This window comes from Acipenser ruthenus, chromosome 9 (assembly GCF_902713425.1).
Source record: "Acipenser ruthenus chromosome 9, fAciRut3.2 maternal haplotype, whole genome shotgun sequence".
Lineage (NCBI taxonomy): Eukaryota > Metazoa > Chordata > Actinopteri > Acipenseriformes > Acipenseridae > Acipenser > Acipenser ruthenus.
This window is the reverse complement of record NC_081197.1, coordinates 50,432,446-50,450,062: the sequence shown is the minus strand read 5'-3', so window position 1 is coordinate 50,450,062 and position 17,617 is coordinate 50,432,446. Positions and strand designations below refer to the sequence as shown.

The following is a 17,617-nucleotide window of genomic DNA, read 5'->3' as shown; positions in this document are numbered from 1 at the left end:
CTTTTCCATGTGATAGATATGATAATTAATATAATAGAGCACTAGTGTCACTGTGTGATATCGGCACAAAGCAGCGTCTTCACCTGGACGAGAAGTGGTTATATCCCAGAGCAACACACACCCTGGATGCGATATTGCGATTATACAATGGCTATGAGGTCATTTGAAATTAGGTAACAAAACTATGTTTCAAGAGTACAATGGTGATGTCCTCAGATATTGCCACAGCTGTGATGGCACATAGCCCATTACAATGAGCAGGAGGACGTTTTATATTATTACGGATTCACTGTTTTCTTTGGTTAATAAATGCATGCATTTCTGCTGTCGTGCAGAAGATGGTGCTCTTACATTACTTTTGCAGCGCCGCGAGTTTTGAGCGCGTTCACGAGCATAGTTCCGTCACTGCTTCTGTAGTTACAGCAACCAACCAGGGACAACAAAGGAGGTTGGTGAATTCACCTGTTGAGCGAAAGCATCAGCGGAGGATCTTGGAAGTGAGTTTATACTCCTGTACTGATTCACTGTGACTACAACTTCCCTTCATGGACAAATTAAAGCGAGTACTCACTGGCCAGGACAGTAACGACAACTCCAACGTATTGTCAGAGGTACAACTAGTTTCATAAAAATATATCTTTAGGAATTTTCGATGTGTTGGAAAATGAAACGCAACTATTCCTGTTTACAACACAGGGCGAGTTGTTGGGTTGTGAAAACATGCCATAGTTAATTTACTGAACGTAAATTAATTAAATACATTCGTTTTAACCGTGTAGACATATACGTAATGATACTGTATTACATGAAGAAAAATGTATTGACGAGTTACAGAATAATCGAAGGATTAGGTGGCGCTCGTGTGTTAATATGAACTACTTTGGCTATGTTTTGACGGTACTGATAAGGGCCGTAAAGTTGGTTGCTATTGCTGATTGCTTTTTCATTTGCACATATATCAGTGTACAAAGAGACAAATTAATTTTCAGATTCGACGATTGCCTTTTTCAGAGGTTTCAGTTAACATGGAGAAAATAGATCAGAAAAGTAGTTGGAAAGTAACTGATGTCGCTATACATAGAGAAAATTAGCTAGTTTTAGCCACCTCAGGAAAGTGTTGTTAGCCAGGAGAGTGACTAATCGCACTATACAAGGACACCCATTATAACATGTGTGAACCTTTGTAATGTCATAATTTTCTAGAAAGTATAAACGATTGCAGTGATCAGCTGCAGTTGAATTTGGTTCTGACACAATCTGATTCATAGGGAAACGGCAACTTTTGTTTTTATCTGAAATTACACGCTTTGTGTTGTGTCTGTCTTGTTTTTATCAGGGTAAAAACAGGTGTAACTACTGTAGTAGAGGAGGATTTTGCAGAAAAAAAATTATAATTTGAATGCTGTTTGAATCTCCGTGAAGATGTAGGCTAGGAAGATGGTAGATAACCATGATAACTACATCATACATATAGGGATGAGAATTTTAAACGTTTAAACGTATAAACTAAAGAAGTGGTTAAACGTTCAATAATATGTTAGATGTATAACCGTGACAAATTTCAACAAATGCATAATTTTTAATCTATTTATTTTAGTAATTTATTATCATATACAGCAGGACGTTGTGTATCTGACTGCTATGGTGCCACAGTAAGGGAGGATATTATAAAAAGAAAGGGGTTTGGCAATTGCCTCCAAGTAGTTTTTCTAATTGGTGCAACAGAAAGATTGACACTGGGGCGGGTTTTATTCTTGGTCAATCTGGCGCTTCATTGGTGCACAGTTCATGCTGTAGTGGGCGTGATATGGCCACAAGGGGGGGAAAAAAGTTTTTTTTTTTTCCCCTGACGGTTTTTATATATTTTAATAAAATTGCATCTCTAAACAAAGGAACGAGGCAAAGCCATGTTTGTAATTATTTTGAGGAACCGGACGACAAAACCGTTGTATGTAAATAATTATGCCAAACAAAATTGCCTTACCACAAAAACACGTTCAATGCTTCATCATTTGAAATGAAAACTTTCAGAATTACTGTGGATGGAGTTACTGAATGCAATAAAAAACAGTTTTATGTATTTATTTTTGTAAATGGGGACTGGTTTGAGCAGCAATGAGATGACCATAACTCGTTACAGTTAGTTCCCTCTCCACCAATAACTTTACATTTTAGGTTACAATGTATGCTTATTCACACAGTGTTGATTGTCACACCAGGTTTCCGTTTGCTTGTGTAGCTCAGGTATGTCACGTGGGGGGATTTTATACACTTTTAATTTGTGACTTTTCTCTGATTTGAAGGCAGTATCCGATGCAACATCCTTAGGATGGAGCACAAGGGTGAAAGGGTTCATTGCCTGCTTCGCAATAGGTGTGCTGTGTTCAATACTGGTGAGTACTTGCTTCAGTCTCTCTTAACTGTAGTTTTTGTAGAGTTTTAAATAATCCAGCATCTTGAGTGTAAAATGAAATGCCCAACCCTAATGTGTCATGACTTGTATGCATTATTCAATAAGTTAGTCAAGGAAGATGCCCATTACAGTTAGAAGGGAATTAGCATATTTTAACATATTCTCACAAGTAAAGGGTACACCCCAGGGAATTATGCACAGAAGAAATCAAAATTATGCAAAAGTATGTGGTATCTCTGTACAAGTATGTACAAAGCACCAAAAGTATTGTGCAGTTGTACTGGGTCCTTCTGTCGTACTGGATATCAAAATACTAGCATAAGTAAAATAAATAAAGAAATAAAAAAAAAAAAGTAGAAAACAGTGGCATTTTTTGAACATAGTCTTTCTAAATTCCAAGATTGAAATAAAGGAACACCAGCACTTTTAGTTTGTCTTCCGAAAGAGAACGCCTCCGATCGGACAGGACAAGATTACACAGCGAGTTGCTGCGCTCAGCATCAGCTGTATTTGTTACTGCATTTATGTAAATGAAAGCTAATGTTTTTAGATTAGGAAGACAGTCGGCGGTCGATGATCAAAACAAGTCCATGTCAATTTCCCCTGGTGGTAAAGCGCTCTGGATCGCATCAGGTGCCACCTTCACAGTGTACAAAGCAAAGCAAAGAACATCTTTTACTCTCCCTTTTGCTGATCTATTTGCAATGTGGGACCTTTGTTGTTTTATTTTCTGGCAAAATCGATCAATGTTCCCTTTATCCTCCGTGTGATCCAACATTATTCTCTATCCTCTGTTAACGACGATATTATTTACTATTACGTGCCTATGCGTGGTGATACGTTTTATACGTAAAATTATGTGGGCTCGTAATTGCGTAATTCCCCGGGGTGTAAAAGGGGTTTTAACTGATGAAATCATTTAATAAAAACGGGGTGTTTGTATATGGAAGGTCACTGCATTTGTTTTACTATTATTCGTTACAGGGAGTCTGTTTACTGTGGGTGCCTAGAAATGGATTAGTACTGTTTGCTGTCTTTTACACACTTGGAAATATTTCAGCCATTGGAAGGTGAGTTAAAATCATATTAGATAAACTATTTGATTTATAAGACTTTATAACTCAGGCCTTGAGAAATTCACGTCATCATTTTTTAAACACCTTAACTACTGGCTAATTAAAAAAACAAAAAAAACAAAACACATTATGTAATAATAATTATGGCTAAGGCCCTAAATCCTGATTTCACAGGCTGCACGGAAATCTTGAAATTAGCCCAATACCGTGATTTTTACAATATTCTTAAGAAAAAAAATACATTTTCATAATTATTTGTATTTCATACAAAAAAAAAATCACATTAACAAAACTGTAGAGCTGTACTGTGTGCCTGCGTGTACTATTCGCCATGCACACAGTACTGTGCAGTGATTATGTCATGTGACTATATACAATCTAGGTAGGAAATTAAAATACTACACACTGTAAACAAGAAAAAAGCAAAAAATCTGTCTGCAGCAGATTGCGTAAAGCAGTATCCAGCTGGAGTTTTAGTGATGGAGGTAAGCTGTTCTGTCCTGCAACATTACTGTATTTAGATTCAAGTATCCACCGAAAGAGAAAGGCGGAAATCCAGAGCAGTACTGCGACTGCTTTACTTGCAAAGAAACAAAAAACGGTGACTTCCATGTTTCAAAAGTCCACTGAAAACCATGAAGCACGAAACACATTCAGTTTTGACCTGACAGAGGTGTTTGTTTGCGCAAATATCCCTTTTGAAAAATTGGACAACCAAAAGTTACGTCAATTCTTCAGACTGAGTGTAGCAAATGGTGGAGTGAAGTGCTTGAATAACTTTGACGTTAATTTTGATGTCAGTGCATTTATCTCTATATTTGATGTTTAAAAAATAACAATAACCTGTACACATAATTTGTAAAATAGTTCTGTGCACAGTCTGTGAAATACGATACCAGTGACACTGCTGTGAATTTAAAAAAAATGTCAGTGATTTTCACAGGGCCTTAATTATGGCCATTCTGCCGTTGATGTGTAGTGCAGGTTATTAGCTTTACCTGTTTTTAATTTTTAATATAACTACCCTTAGCCTTTTCTTTAAACTAAAGACCATTAACATGTTTATAAAGTTTAACTATGCTTTATTCAGCCAGCTCACAGGTTTCTGAAGTCAGTAGGGATTTCTGATGCACATAATAATAAAAAACCATAACAGGAATATTTGAAGGTATTTTAATAGTTTACACAGAGCCTGCCATACATGATATTGGCTATTTGTTAGCCTACTTTAAAAAAAAATAAGTTCAGAAAAACAAGAACATTGCATAATTTACTGGATACGTGCCAAGAATGTGTGGAAATGGAATCAGCTCTGAACTAAAAATAAAGACAAGGAACATTACACTTTAGAACTGTTTAAATTATGACATCATGTACTTATTGAGGGCTTTTAATTTATATGGATTGAAATATTGTATCTTAAATGCTAATCGGACAGATCGTGGTAAACCTACCATGTCTCAATTCAATGTAATGATGTGCATGTACTATGTTGCAATACAATTGGGACACCAAAAATAATAAGCAAATTGCACTGTGGTGTAGGGCTAGTAGGTTTTCTCAGAAACAATTATTGCTTATTACTTTACTGTTGAGCCTAAACTGATATTGTGTGGCTGTTGTTACAGATTCAGACCTCTGCTGATGAGATTAGGTTAAAAGCTCTATAACTTCTAATGTAAAGATAGATTTACTTGGTTGCTCCCAGCCTTCTTCCAGTTACACTTCCTAATAACCTCATCACGTCATGCTCTATTCATTCTGATACATGTCTGTCGTTAACCTCCACAGTGATCTATGTCTTCAGTGCAAGGCACTTGGTGGAAACACCTGTGTGTATGCAAAACACATTTATTTTTTACCAGTTGTGATAAAACCTGTTAAACCTATCAAACTCTAAGTGAAGCTATTCTAGCTGGCACTCGGTTTTCCTTACAAATGTCATGTCTTCCAATATGGTTAAAGCATATTCAATACAAATGAGATTTTTTTCAAAACAGAACTTGTTGTCATGTTTAAGTAATTGAGTCTACTGTACTGTTAATCCGTTTTTTCAATTTAGTGACACTTGATTGGATTATCAATTGAAGACTTGGAAATCTTTTTTTTTGTGGGTAGACTAGAATTTGGTGCATTAGACACGTAGTGATTGAGTAGGTGGTTTGGTGAAGGTATGTCATTCATTATCAATATTACAGATACATTGGTAGGGCTGTTTCAATATTTTGATTGTAATTTGGGAATCATTACATCATTACATGCCTTTTTGCTTTTTAACTTTAGCACTTTTTTTCTAATGGGACCCTTAAAGCAGATGAAGAAAATGGTTGAGCCAACTCGAGCCATAGCCACCACTGTAATGTTGGTAAGCCTTATTTACAGCGTCACTCTTTTGCCTTTTCTTCCAATTTAAAATGAGTTTCCGATATAAAAAACATATACTAGTTGAATCCAAATAAATACATTTTAAATTCTCAAACCTAAACTTTAAATGACCTTGATACAGATGTACTGGCCTTGGGAGATGGATTAGGGTTATGAAGTCTATTCAAAGACATGTTATATAAAATGAGAACTAATTAAACAGCCAAACGATTTCGCTTGTGCCTTCACAGACTCCATACTGTCTTTAACTGTAAAATTGATGGTGTCTAATTTTAAGTTTGTTTAAAAAAAATGTAAAATAAATAAATACATGACTGCAGATATAATGGGTCTCCGGTGATTCCAGTTTTTACTGTACTGTTTTGTAAAATAAAACACATAAACATTGAGGGGGCATTTTCAAACTTAAAACTTGGCAATATTAAAATTGCTAATAATGTAGTCCTTCGGAAATTCCACAGCTACAGGTACATGCTGCAGTACACTGCTGGGCTTACACAAGGTTTCAGTTTTTTTCAGTGTTGGGTTTGTATCCTACAGCAGCATAGACGCTTATTCGATGCTTGTGCATCGTTCTGCATATCACTTGACATACTTTGTGCCTTAGTTACAAACAAACCAATTATTGCATTTCACTAAGAATAGACTTGGTAAATACAATTAAAATAAATCACTCAAGTACTAGACAATCTATTCTGTGCAGTTCACTGAGTTGCACAAGCTCAGTTGTTTATTTGTTTTTCTGCATTTTTGTATTGGGAAGAATAAATTACCCCCTTCAAAAAATGGATACCCTTATAGACTGATTGAGTCTGTCTGTCTCTCTGTCCATCTTTCACACTGTAGTGGGTGAACATGATAACTGCCTTCATTTTATACCAAGCTTTACTAAACTTGACCATACATTTCTAGCCTCCTATAGACATTTTGGGTTGCGATTGGCTATAATCTGATTAGCATTTGATTTTACATTCATATTTTTAACCTGTACATGCTCTCATTCATTTTCTTACCTAAAGCAGTCCAAAAACATTACACCATCACTTTACCCCATATCAACCTAATGTGCATGCACAAAACATACTGTAGAGAATGGTCAAAAGTTATTCATGTTACACAGGAGTCTACAGTACATTGTACATTGTACAGGCAATGCATATAACAGACTAGTAGAAAGCTAGGGGAAGCTAGTTATGAGCCATTTGATTGTCATTTCCAACACATAAAACCAAAACAACATTCATATCATATTTCTGTCGCAACGTTAGCATTTTGTTCTAAACAATGCTTTTAATGGTTTCAGAGTAAATGTGAAACTCATCATTCACTTGGTATTTTGAACAGATTGTCTGCTTTGTTTCAAATCTGATTTTACTCTTTATGGTAGCTGATCTATTACTTTTTTTTTTTTTTTTGCTAACCTGTTGTAATGTAATTGATTGTATTTAGTGTATCCAAGATTTACCAGCTTGCTAGTAACATTATTAGCACAAATAATATACAATGCAGTTAACTGTACAGTACAATGCATTACATTTCAGTGAGCAAAAATAAATTCATTATAAAATAACTATTTAAGCCTCCAGTGGCATTAGACACACATGATTACCAGAACTACTTACAGAGACTAGGGGATGAACTATGCATCACAACTGCTGCTGCAGAGTCACTTACAATAGGACCTCAGTCTTTACATCTCATCCGAAGGACAGAGCACAAGGAGGTTAAGTGACTTGTTCAGGGTCACACACAGTGAGTCAGTGGCTGAGCTGGGATTGAACCCGGAACCTCCTGGTAACAAGCCCCTTTCTTTCTGGACCACCAAGCTTCCTACATAATGCATGCCATTTTATTATTTACTGTACTCGCTGGTTGTCCTTCATTTTCTAATGTCCTATTTTCATGCATAGTTAAACTTTATAAACATGTTAATGGTCTTTAGTTTAAATGGACAAAGGCGTTGTCTACAAGCAAAACATTATTTACTTCCTGATTTAAAATGTGCACATAGTTGCACAGTAAGTCACAATAAATTATCCAAAACATTTATACACCATTTAATGATATAAGCGACATGTACAGTACAGTATCTATGGGTTCCAGTGCAAAGTTTGGTAAATAGTATGTGCTTCCCTTTTGACTTTTGTCTTTAGATCCAAAATCATTCACCGTGTTCAGGTGTGCTACACTGGCAAGAGGCAATGCAGCGGGATGTTTATTTATGTATTTGTTCTGTGTATTGTTGGTGTACACATGCATGAACAACACATGAACAAAATATTAATGTTTTTAGCCTAAAGGATTTTTTGCCCATTTAATTGATTTATAATTCCCTCGTAGTCCACGACTATGAATATATCGCATATACAGTTTAAACTTTTACATGGATAGAGTCAGTGTTCTATAAAGTATAGTATCTAGTAAGACTTATGTTGCTTATTACTAAAATTGAAATTGTATATTTCATTTAATTATTTAAGTGACCCACATCTGTCTGTCTCACACTCTACATGGTGAATTCAATAATTGCATTGATTTTGCACCAATCTTAACCAAACTTTTACTATACACTCCTAGCCTCCTATAGAAGTTTCAGATAACATTTAATTATAAACTTGTACTTATTATGTGATTATGAGGACCCTCTGTATGTGCCTGCACTGGTTTTCCTATTCTTTGGTCCAGTATGATATGTCCGAACCATTATTTTCTCTGTAGGTGTCTCTGATCTTAACACTGTGCTCTGCATTTTGGGTGAGTACATAGTTCTTTTATTGAATGTGATTGAAAAGTAACATTGTGAAAGGGTACTCATGTCACGTGTGTGAGCATCCTCTGATATGCAAGACAGAGAGACATGGGAGTTGGAGTTGAAACGCTGCTCAGGCATGGAGGATTTATTATCACACACAAAAAAGTAAACAAATGGGTCATGTGACCCTACCAGCGATGGTAATGCACAGAGGACACATACAGTAGACAGTACAAAAGGCAAACTAAAACGCAGTACAAAAACTACAAATAAAAGGTGCCACACAGGGCGAGCGCTAGCCTTACTGAACGAGGCGTCCCGCTCCAGGAACCTGCTACAATACGTAACCCTTGCTATACATTACTTAGGATCAATATCCCCTAAACTAACTTACTTATGAGCCAGTATTCTTACGACGACTCCTGCTTCTTCATGCGGCCTTGGCTGGGCATTGCCTTCACAAGCACCGTGTTGCAGTTTAAGGGTTGCATAGCTGTAGTTCCTGCAGAGCGGACGCTCTCCTCCTGAGTGTACGCAGCGCCCCTCTGTGTAGTATGGCGTTGCAGTCGCCCAGAACGATCCCCACGGGATGTTTTTATGTTGACAGATGCTCAGTCGAGTCCCGCCCACCTGCTCTTTGAGGTCCGGCACAGCCAATCACTCGCTGCCCTTCCTCTCAACCAAACCTAACAGGCAGCAAGTCTCAACTGAACGCCCGTCTGTAAACAATAATTTAATCAAACACAACTCCAAAAAGCACACAAAACAAACCCATTCGCACATATATAAATTACACCAACACTAATTTCCCCATGTGCAGGGCAATCGCCCTGCTACAAACATTTATTTATTAAGCATGTTTGTTAAGTGTAAACATGTATTTGTGTATACATTTAATTGTATATGAAATAGGCTGTGGAGAAGTATTGAACATAAAAAAAAAAGTTGGTCTACACTGTACAGTAGACTAACACCTGTATTTGGACAGTGTTTTTTTTGACAGTGGTTAAATATGTTGGCAAAATTCTAACAATTAACACTTGGCTAATGTCTATTTATAGTATTTATACTGTATTTTAAAAGGTACAGCTTGTACATACTCCAATCATTCCCAAGCCTTCTGTACATACAGTATGAACCTGATATTGACAACCTCTAGTGCCTGTTTGCTGTAACTGTTACATGTTGTGGTCATGCTGATCCTTGTTCATGCCTTTCTCACTGCTCACTTAGATTATTGCAATGCCCTTTTTGCTGGTCTTCCTGCTCACTATCAATCGTTTACAGTTGGTACAAAATGCAGCAGCTAGAATCTTGACGGGCACTAGACGAACTGAACACATTACTCCTGTTCTTGCATATTTGCATTGGCTACCAGTCTGTTCCCATGTTACTTTCAAGATTCTACATGGTCTGAGTCTTTCTTACATCATGGACCTTCTTAGCCCATACATCCCAGGGAGACAGCTCAGGTCTTCCAATTCCAGACTTCTAAATGCATTTCACCTTAGCGTATTACTGTTGGTGGGTGTAGCTTTAGTTGCATTGCCCCTTCCTTATGGAACTTATGGAACTCTCTGCCCAATTGCATTTGAAATTCTACATACGAGTTCCATTTGTATGTCTTCTCTTCTAAGGCTTCCTAGGTTTTGAAATATGAATTAAGATTCCTTAGTTCTTTCTTGTTTTTATTCTTACACTGTTTACCAATGTAATTGGAAAATGCTGTTTTTTTAAAATCTTGTTTGTATTTAAATTCACAATGTTTATAAATTAATTTGTATCATGGACATTTTGATGTGCAGTGCCTTGGGACACTTCCGTGTGAAAGGCGCTATATTTAAATTAAAGATGATGATGATGATTTTTATTACAGTAAGTGGAGGGTGTTAGTGTATCTCCAGTAGATTGAAACATACTCTAATGTTTGTGTCTGCAGTGGAAGAACAAGGGGCTTGCTGTGCTGTTTTGCATTATGCAGTTTTTCGCATTTGCATGGTAAGTAAAATTTGAATGTTTTTGTAATCGTCTTAGAAAAATGTTTGCACTACAGGATTATTTTAACAATGTAGACTACACTGTTGCAGACACTAGACTGGTAAAGATCTTAATCAGTTTTGTTTGGCAAAATTATGATGATTATGTTTGTGATCTCCCAGGACGGATTCAACCTTTTTAAGAGCCCCAGCATGGTTTGAAATCTAAATGTTACTTTTTTTTGTCTTGTCTGCAAAGCCACCAGCCCCTTCACTACTTTGTATTTAAGCACTTAAACAGTTGCCTCAGGCTCACAACCCCGAAGGTGTCGATGCCAGAAAAATAAGCATGGAGGGGATTGAAAATGCCAGGAGGCTTATTTTTCCCTGATGGCTTCCTGGCAGACATCACAATAAAAAAAAAAACAAATAAATAAAAAAAAAAAACATTATTTGTCTAGCTTTTAGCTTGGCTAATTTAAATAAGGGCAAAATTGCTAGCATGAAGCCTGGTAAATGCTCTGGCCTTTGTCTTGTCAAGCACCCTTCTAACAAATCCCCACAACGCAGGGAGAGATTGACAAAATAGCAGTACTTAAAGCACTTATTTTGATAGCTCGCTTTTCCTGTTGAAAATGAATTCAGCTGGTACACTGCACACTCTAGTAACTCTATAGTTACTCTAGTAACTCTAACTCTAGTAACTCTATAGTTACTAGAACTCTATAGTTACTGTATTAGTAGTATATAGTTAGATTTCTAAACCTTTGATTGATTGTAATAATATTTCTATTAGCTTAACAATTAAAAGTCCAGAAATGGGCTACTTCACTTTAGCTAAATTAAGATCATTAAATGATGTACTGCTAAATTGCAACTTCTGCTGAGAACATTAATCATTCTTCATCACATTGTGTGTGTGTTGATTACACATTCATAAACATATATACATATACATATATCTCAGTGAGAGTTTTTTTTTTTTTCTCCTGTCTCGGATAGAGCAATTGTTTCAGCCTTCTTAAATCTGTTAGTTTCACAACTTTTTCATTTTAATATGCATTGGTCAAAAAATCACTGAACACACTTTTCATCTGCACAAGTCAAGCTGGGTGATCATGTGACCACAAGGCTGTCGAGTATGGTGTATACAGAATGTGTCAAAATACAGTACAGCTGTGCAGGCATATTGAAGTGATATTAAGTGGAGTGTAAATCAATTGTATGACTGTGACCTCTCCTTGATATTAAGCGGAGTGTGGCATTAACCAAAGTGATATTATCAGGAGTGTGTTTCCATTGACTTCCATTATATTGTGGTCGGGACATTTCAATTTGATGATAATAAACGGAGCGATATTAAGCGGATTTGACTGTACATACTGTATATATTTAAAAAATGTTTAATTAAAAAACATTAACACCCTTAACACTTATTCATTTTATTTTAACAGGTATAGTTTATCCTTTATACCATTTGCGAGGTGAGTGAGAGATTTAACAGATTTAATATTTCTGTTAAGTGTGGTGCTAACCCATTGCCGTAACAGCAGCTTTACATTTGTCCCGTGTAAATTCCCTGTATAGAATTATTTTTAAACTCAGCATTTGAGAATCTGGTGTTTCCATAACAGTAGCTGGTATAGCTTTTAATTAATAGGATATATTTTAATGATCTAAACTGCTGTGAATGTAAATGCCACCACCACCCTAAAACTCACAACCCTGCTGAAGCATCATGCATGTAATAATTTAAAGAAAAGAAATTATGGTGAAAAAATATGTATGTTTTCCTTTTCTTTTTTTCAGAGATGCTGTGAAGAGTTGCTTTTCAGTCTGCTTGTCTTAAAGATGCCTTGTTCTGCTCTGTTTATGTATATGTATGTGTGTGTGTGTGTGTGTGTGTATATATATATATATGTGTGAAGGTGGTCTGTAGGAGGGGAGAATGTGGTGTCCAAAGCTCTAATACTAAACTCTATACTAACACAGGTGGGGTAATTTGCTTTTATACTGTAAAAAAATCTTAGTTTAAACAGTGTTCTGCCACACAGGCTCCTTCACATGTGGGGCAAGTTATGTTTAACAAGCCTATACTGTATCTCACAGTGTCTTAATAATGTCTGCCTACTGTTTTTTTTTTTTTTTGGTGAAATAATTATTAAATTGTTAAATAAAATAAAATAAATAAAGATTTAGCTTTGATCAAAGCATCAAAAAGCTCACAGGAATCTTACACCATATGAGAGAAAACATACCTAAAAATAATGATAACAAACTTTTGGTACAAATATTTTGATGGTGTTGATACTGCAGGAGTGTCCAAACCATGTCTGCCTGGTAGATCGATGCATCCAATATGCCATTTATCTTGTAACTAGTTAAAGAGCTTCAGTGTCTTATATGGAGACAAACAATAATAATACAAGGGCATACCCAAGACCGTGCCTGGTTAAGAGATATGCAGTGTTGAAAGACTTACAGTTTTAATTTCAGTTTCCTGTAGAAAAAGAATAATGGAAGTTGCTGCCAATTGTATTGAAAGTGTCCTTATAGATAGATATCGATTGTATTGAAAGTGTCCTTACATATTACTGATTTTTATTCCAACATTTGGAAAATGTAAATATAATAATCCTACTAACACATAATGAGAATATTTACATTCCAATATTGGTAATTTGTTCCTAATGGAAAAACAGATTAAGGCTAAGAATGTAAATTAATATTATATGATGTAGCCAACTTTACAACCTCCATTGTGTAAAGCACTAGATTTATTGAGCTTTTGCTCCAGTGAAGTTTGCGCCACTTTAAAATTACAAATTAAAAAAAGAACAGGTGCGTCTGAAGTGCCTGCCGCTTTAGGAAGCAACCTTTTATAGACCATGTTCTGCCACATCACCCCTTTCCTCCACTATCTTCAATCTGGCCCCAACATTATTTCAATAATATTTATCTTGTTACTTATGAAAATCCTTCTGTTAGCTACACTGTCAATTTTGGCCAACATGAAATGTGCACAGACATGCAGTTTACATCTGTAGTATAAAGCATTTTGACAGTCTATGAATTATAAATATATAAAACTTAGTGAAACAGTTACGAGTTAAATTCCAACAAAATGGAGAACAAACAGGTTAAACACTGGTACAATAGTGATAAGTCAACATAATTACAAGAAATTACAAAGTACATTCAGTTCTGTCTTAAACCTATGTATTTGGCAGTGCGTTGGCAAGGAATATACCACTGTAAAACACTAAAAGTTTATTTTGGGGAGAAAGGAAACATGTTATGAATCAAAGTAAGGGTCTTGTGGTTGAGTGGCTGTTTTTTTTTTTTTTAACGTTTTGTTGAAAATTTAAGTATTTTACAGGGAGTTACACTGTAAGACAAAGTTCTGTACTTTAATCTCTTCTACTTTACACTGTTTGAATGCTAACTTTTGTAATGCATTTTATGTTGATGTATCTGTTTAGCTTTTAAATATACGAAAGGTTAAAAAATATATATATATATTCTGTTACTTTAAAAACATTCAGTCTTTGCTGTGGTAAAATCAAGGTTAAAAATAAACCAGATTCTTTGTGAACTGTTGCGTTTTATCCAACAATGTCCTTTCAAAATTACCTTAAAAAGCAAACAATTAATTTTCATAAAAACACAAATTAGTCCAAGCTTTTATTTACCTCTTGGGGTAAACATCAATCTGTGTTTCAGGTTTTAGCCAAGAGGTTGGCATATGTTTAAGTATCAGTTATATCTGCTAAAAAGTTTACTGCTTGCACAGAGCATATGTTGTAGTTCCATAGAATTTCAGCAGTATATTAAAATATTGCAAATAAGTATCAATACTATTTAACATTTGTCCATTTAAACTTAGGTATTATACATTATACTTGGAATGGATCTGTGAACTAACTTCCTATAGATGTTAAAAAAAAAAAGGTGCTACATATGACTGTTCAGGTTTCTCAATTGGCCTGCTATTTGCTGTTAATTTATAATAGGCATTACTATCCGGTTGGTGATATTTTTAATTTGCATAATTCTTTCAACATAGATATCTAACTAGTTACATAAGACTATTTTCTCTTATTTCTTTACAGTGTTTTTTCTTGCTTCATTGTTTCATTATCATATTATAGTGGTTTTAATTTGGTGCTCCCTGACTGAAGCTTGTTCAATCATCAGCCAAGGTTTCATAGGCCAAACAGTTCCAGTTTTTTCTTTCTTCATTAAAATGACAGTCAATACACTCACCCAAAAGAAAAATGCAAATAGGTCATTTTGCTTATCCCTTTCAATTTATCTGATGAGGTTGACATCCCACTGCTTCTTAAATAACTACTGGGTGCACTTAAACTTCGCCTGGTAGATAATTCCACATTGTGCTTCTTCCTAATTTAGTAAGCTTTTGTATTTCAACTTTCTTTACAGTACAGTATGAATTATGTGTGACATATCTGTAGCAGTTTAGAGACAGTGCCAAAGTTCATATAATGTATTTTTACTGGTTAGTATTATTCATGCTATAAGGATATTGGGATATGACATGGACAGTACCTGCTACACACCAGAGCAGTACAACACACATTGCTGCTTGTTAGACATGGACAAACGGATAGACTTTAACCAGAAAGAATCTTTGACAGAAAGGGAAAGGGAGAGGGAGAGGGAGAGGGAGGAGGAGGAGGAGGAGGAGGGGGGGGGGGGGGGGTGATGTTGTGCAGTGCCTGGCATCCGCTGCCCTCTTGTTCCACAAGGCTGCATTGGGATTTGCAGCCTTTTGGAAAAAATATGATAAAATTAGAGATGCGAACCTCACTACCACACAAGACAAGAATTATGAAAAAGAAAAACATTTCACAATCAACTTCCAACAGGCTCTTTAAAAGGTGAAACAAATTTGATTTGACTGAACACTGATTTCTAAAGATGTAAAATTATCTATTCTCAAAGAAAAAGACCAGTGCTTTTTGTGAAACATACTTTAAAAAAAAAATAAATAAATAAGCAGCCCAGCATTAAATTTCCCACTTTCAGTGGGCACACACGTCCACTGTTAATAAAACCTTAATCTGCCTTAAATCTTCCTAAATCCTCTAATCTTTGTACCCGACCTGCTGCTGATTAAAAGACTGATTAGGCAGCTGGGTTTGCAATAATTCAATTAGTACTGAACTATTGTTAAGAAGCAGCTCGGCCTCAATTGATGACAGTTGTGTAGATGGGGAGAGATCTGGTTTCTGCAGGACCGAAGAACATGCAGTGTGCTTTTCTGCTTCGCTTGATTTGGATAATGTACAGGAGGTGGAAATACTGATTGGGTGTATTTTCTTTTGGGTGTCTTCTAACTTAGGAAGCTTGCTGTTTTGTTTCTAGGAAGTGTGGGTCTGAGTGTACACACCGGCAAAATAGGAAGATTAAATGTGATGTGCTGGCAATCCAGTTAATGTCCTCCTAGCACCCCAGCGTTTCACCAAGGAGCTACTAGAAGTCAGCAGAGGTGCTGTAGTGGGCTTTATTAGTGCAACCCAAACTTTCTGACAAACACTTTCTGTACAGTATCTCTGTACAAAAGGCTGCAATATACATTTAATTATTTTTGTACAGAAATTCTCTACTCCAGTAAAAGCAATATAATGTTCCTCTTCCTCTGAATATTCTACATCAATATTACGTTTTTGTTCCAAGCAGCTTAATGTTTTATAGAAAAAAAAAATAGTAATGATCATATTTTTTTAAATATGATTTACCCTATCTCTGTTGTCTCTACAATGATTACTGATCCTTTACCATGCTTTCACAGTGTTATGGTTTGCTATCCTTTTCCCATGAGAAACTTGTTTAAGGGATCCAGGCCATGGCCACAACAAACCATTGTTTTTCTATCAACAAACCAGCAAGATCAGCAAGCAAAAGACACTTCACGTGTTCTTTGTGACTACAATGCTAGTTATTTATGAGGGAATAATCAAGATGAAAACGGTATTGTCCTGTGTAGCTGATTATTTTAGTCTTAGTCATTCTTACATTTAAATGGATCTAGGAGCTCCTTTTAAGATATTTAATATTGTACAGTACTTTTTATCACAAGTATCCACCCAACCTAATCTAATAATAGTATCCACCTAGACTGTGTTTGATTAGTAATCAGTGGGAAGTTATAACAAATACACGTGGATCATTTTAAATAGAGATGGAAAATGTTTGATTATGTATGTGCTATTTTAATACCACTCACTTGAGTTTTCTTCCCTACCATTGCAAAGTGAGGCTCTTGCTGTATCTCCAACAGGTGTGTTAGTCACCTACAATATTTATAGCTAACAAAATAGTTCCATAGAATATTTATGCCATGCAGAAGTATTCATTTTATAGGTCTCAAATGTGCAGTTTTGAAAGTATTTAGATCCACCATTGTTCAAATCAATTGAATGGACCTATGCCAGTGCCTATTAATGTTATCTCAATGTTCAGAATATTTTACTGAGTCAGAATCAGAGGGCTCTTGTGACTGCCTGCTCATATATTGTGAAAAATCAGAGTGAAGTGAATCACTGTGAAGATCGCTCTGGGGTCATAAGTCTGCTGAGATATTCTCATGTTCCTCTGTCAATACAAGGTGCTGAACCCACAGAGCAGGAACCATAAGAGCCCTACCTGTATACCTTGGGTCTAGCTCATCCATTCACACATTAGCAGCTATGTGTTGTTGTATTTTGTGATCTGTGCACAAGGAACTAGACTGAAACCACAGAAATGTATGTCAGGGTGTTCCTATAAACATGACACATGAGCTGGAGGTGTAGTGATAACGTTGGGAAATATGGACATGAAAACAGCTTCACTTTCGATACCTGACACCATGTAAATGTGTAGAATGAATCATAAAAATGCAGAACACACAAGGATATAATTTAGATTTTCTTAATTTGTGATAACCTCCAAAAGGATTACCCAATGAAGTAACTGAGAAATGGTCAAGTATCTCCACAGAACCAAAAAA

The 17,617-nt window shown here is 35.8% G+C and overlaps 1 protein-coding gene across 2 annotated transcripts; it reads left to right on the top strand.

Moving 5' to 3' along the window:
• The first annotated feature begins 332 nt into the window (after window positions 1–332).
• LOC117405558 (vesicle transport protein SFT2B-like) lies at window positions 333–14,197 on the top strand. Of its 2 annotated transcripts, none has more exons than XM_059030191.1 (8): window positions 333–497; window positions 2,304–2,393; window positions 3,398–3,483; window positions 5,773–5,854; window positions 8,593–8,628; window positions 10,566–10,624; window positions 12,057–12,086; window positions 12,412–14,197. In XM_059030191.1, the coding sequence occupies exons 1-8, from the start codon at window positions 339–341 to the stop codon at window positions 12,449–12,451; spliced, it is 582 nt and encodes a 193-aa protein (XP_058886174.1). In that variant the 5' UTR covers window positions 333–338; the 3' UTR covers window positions 12,452–14,197. The 2 variants fall into 2 exon arrangements, with proteins under 2 accessions (XP_058886174.1, XP_033864605.1); XM_034008714.3 differs by having other exon boundaries at window positions 423–611.
• Window positions 14,198–17,617: the final 3,420 nt, after the last annotated feature.

What these genes read in the sequence shown, in the direction of transcription:
- LOC117405558 (XM_059030191.1), top strand. Translation starts at nt 339, where the DNA reads ATGGTGCTCTTACATTACTTTTGCAGCGCCGCGAGTTTTGAGCGCGTT. An exon ending in AATATTTCAGCCATTGGAAG is followed by an intron (nt 3,484 to 5,772) that starts GTGAGTTAAAAT and finishes TTTTAACTTTAG; the next exon opens with CACTTTTTTTCTAATGGGAC. An exon ending in CACTGTGCTCTGCATTTTGG is followed by an intron (nt 8,629 to 10,565) that starts GTGAGTACATAG and finishes TTGTGTCTGCAG; the next exon opens with TGGAAGAACAAGGGGCTTGC.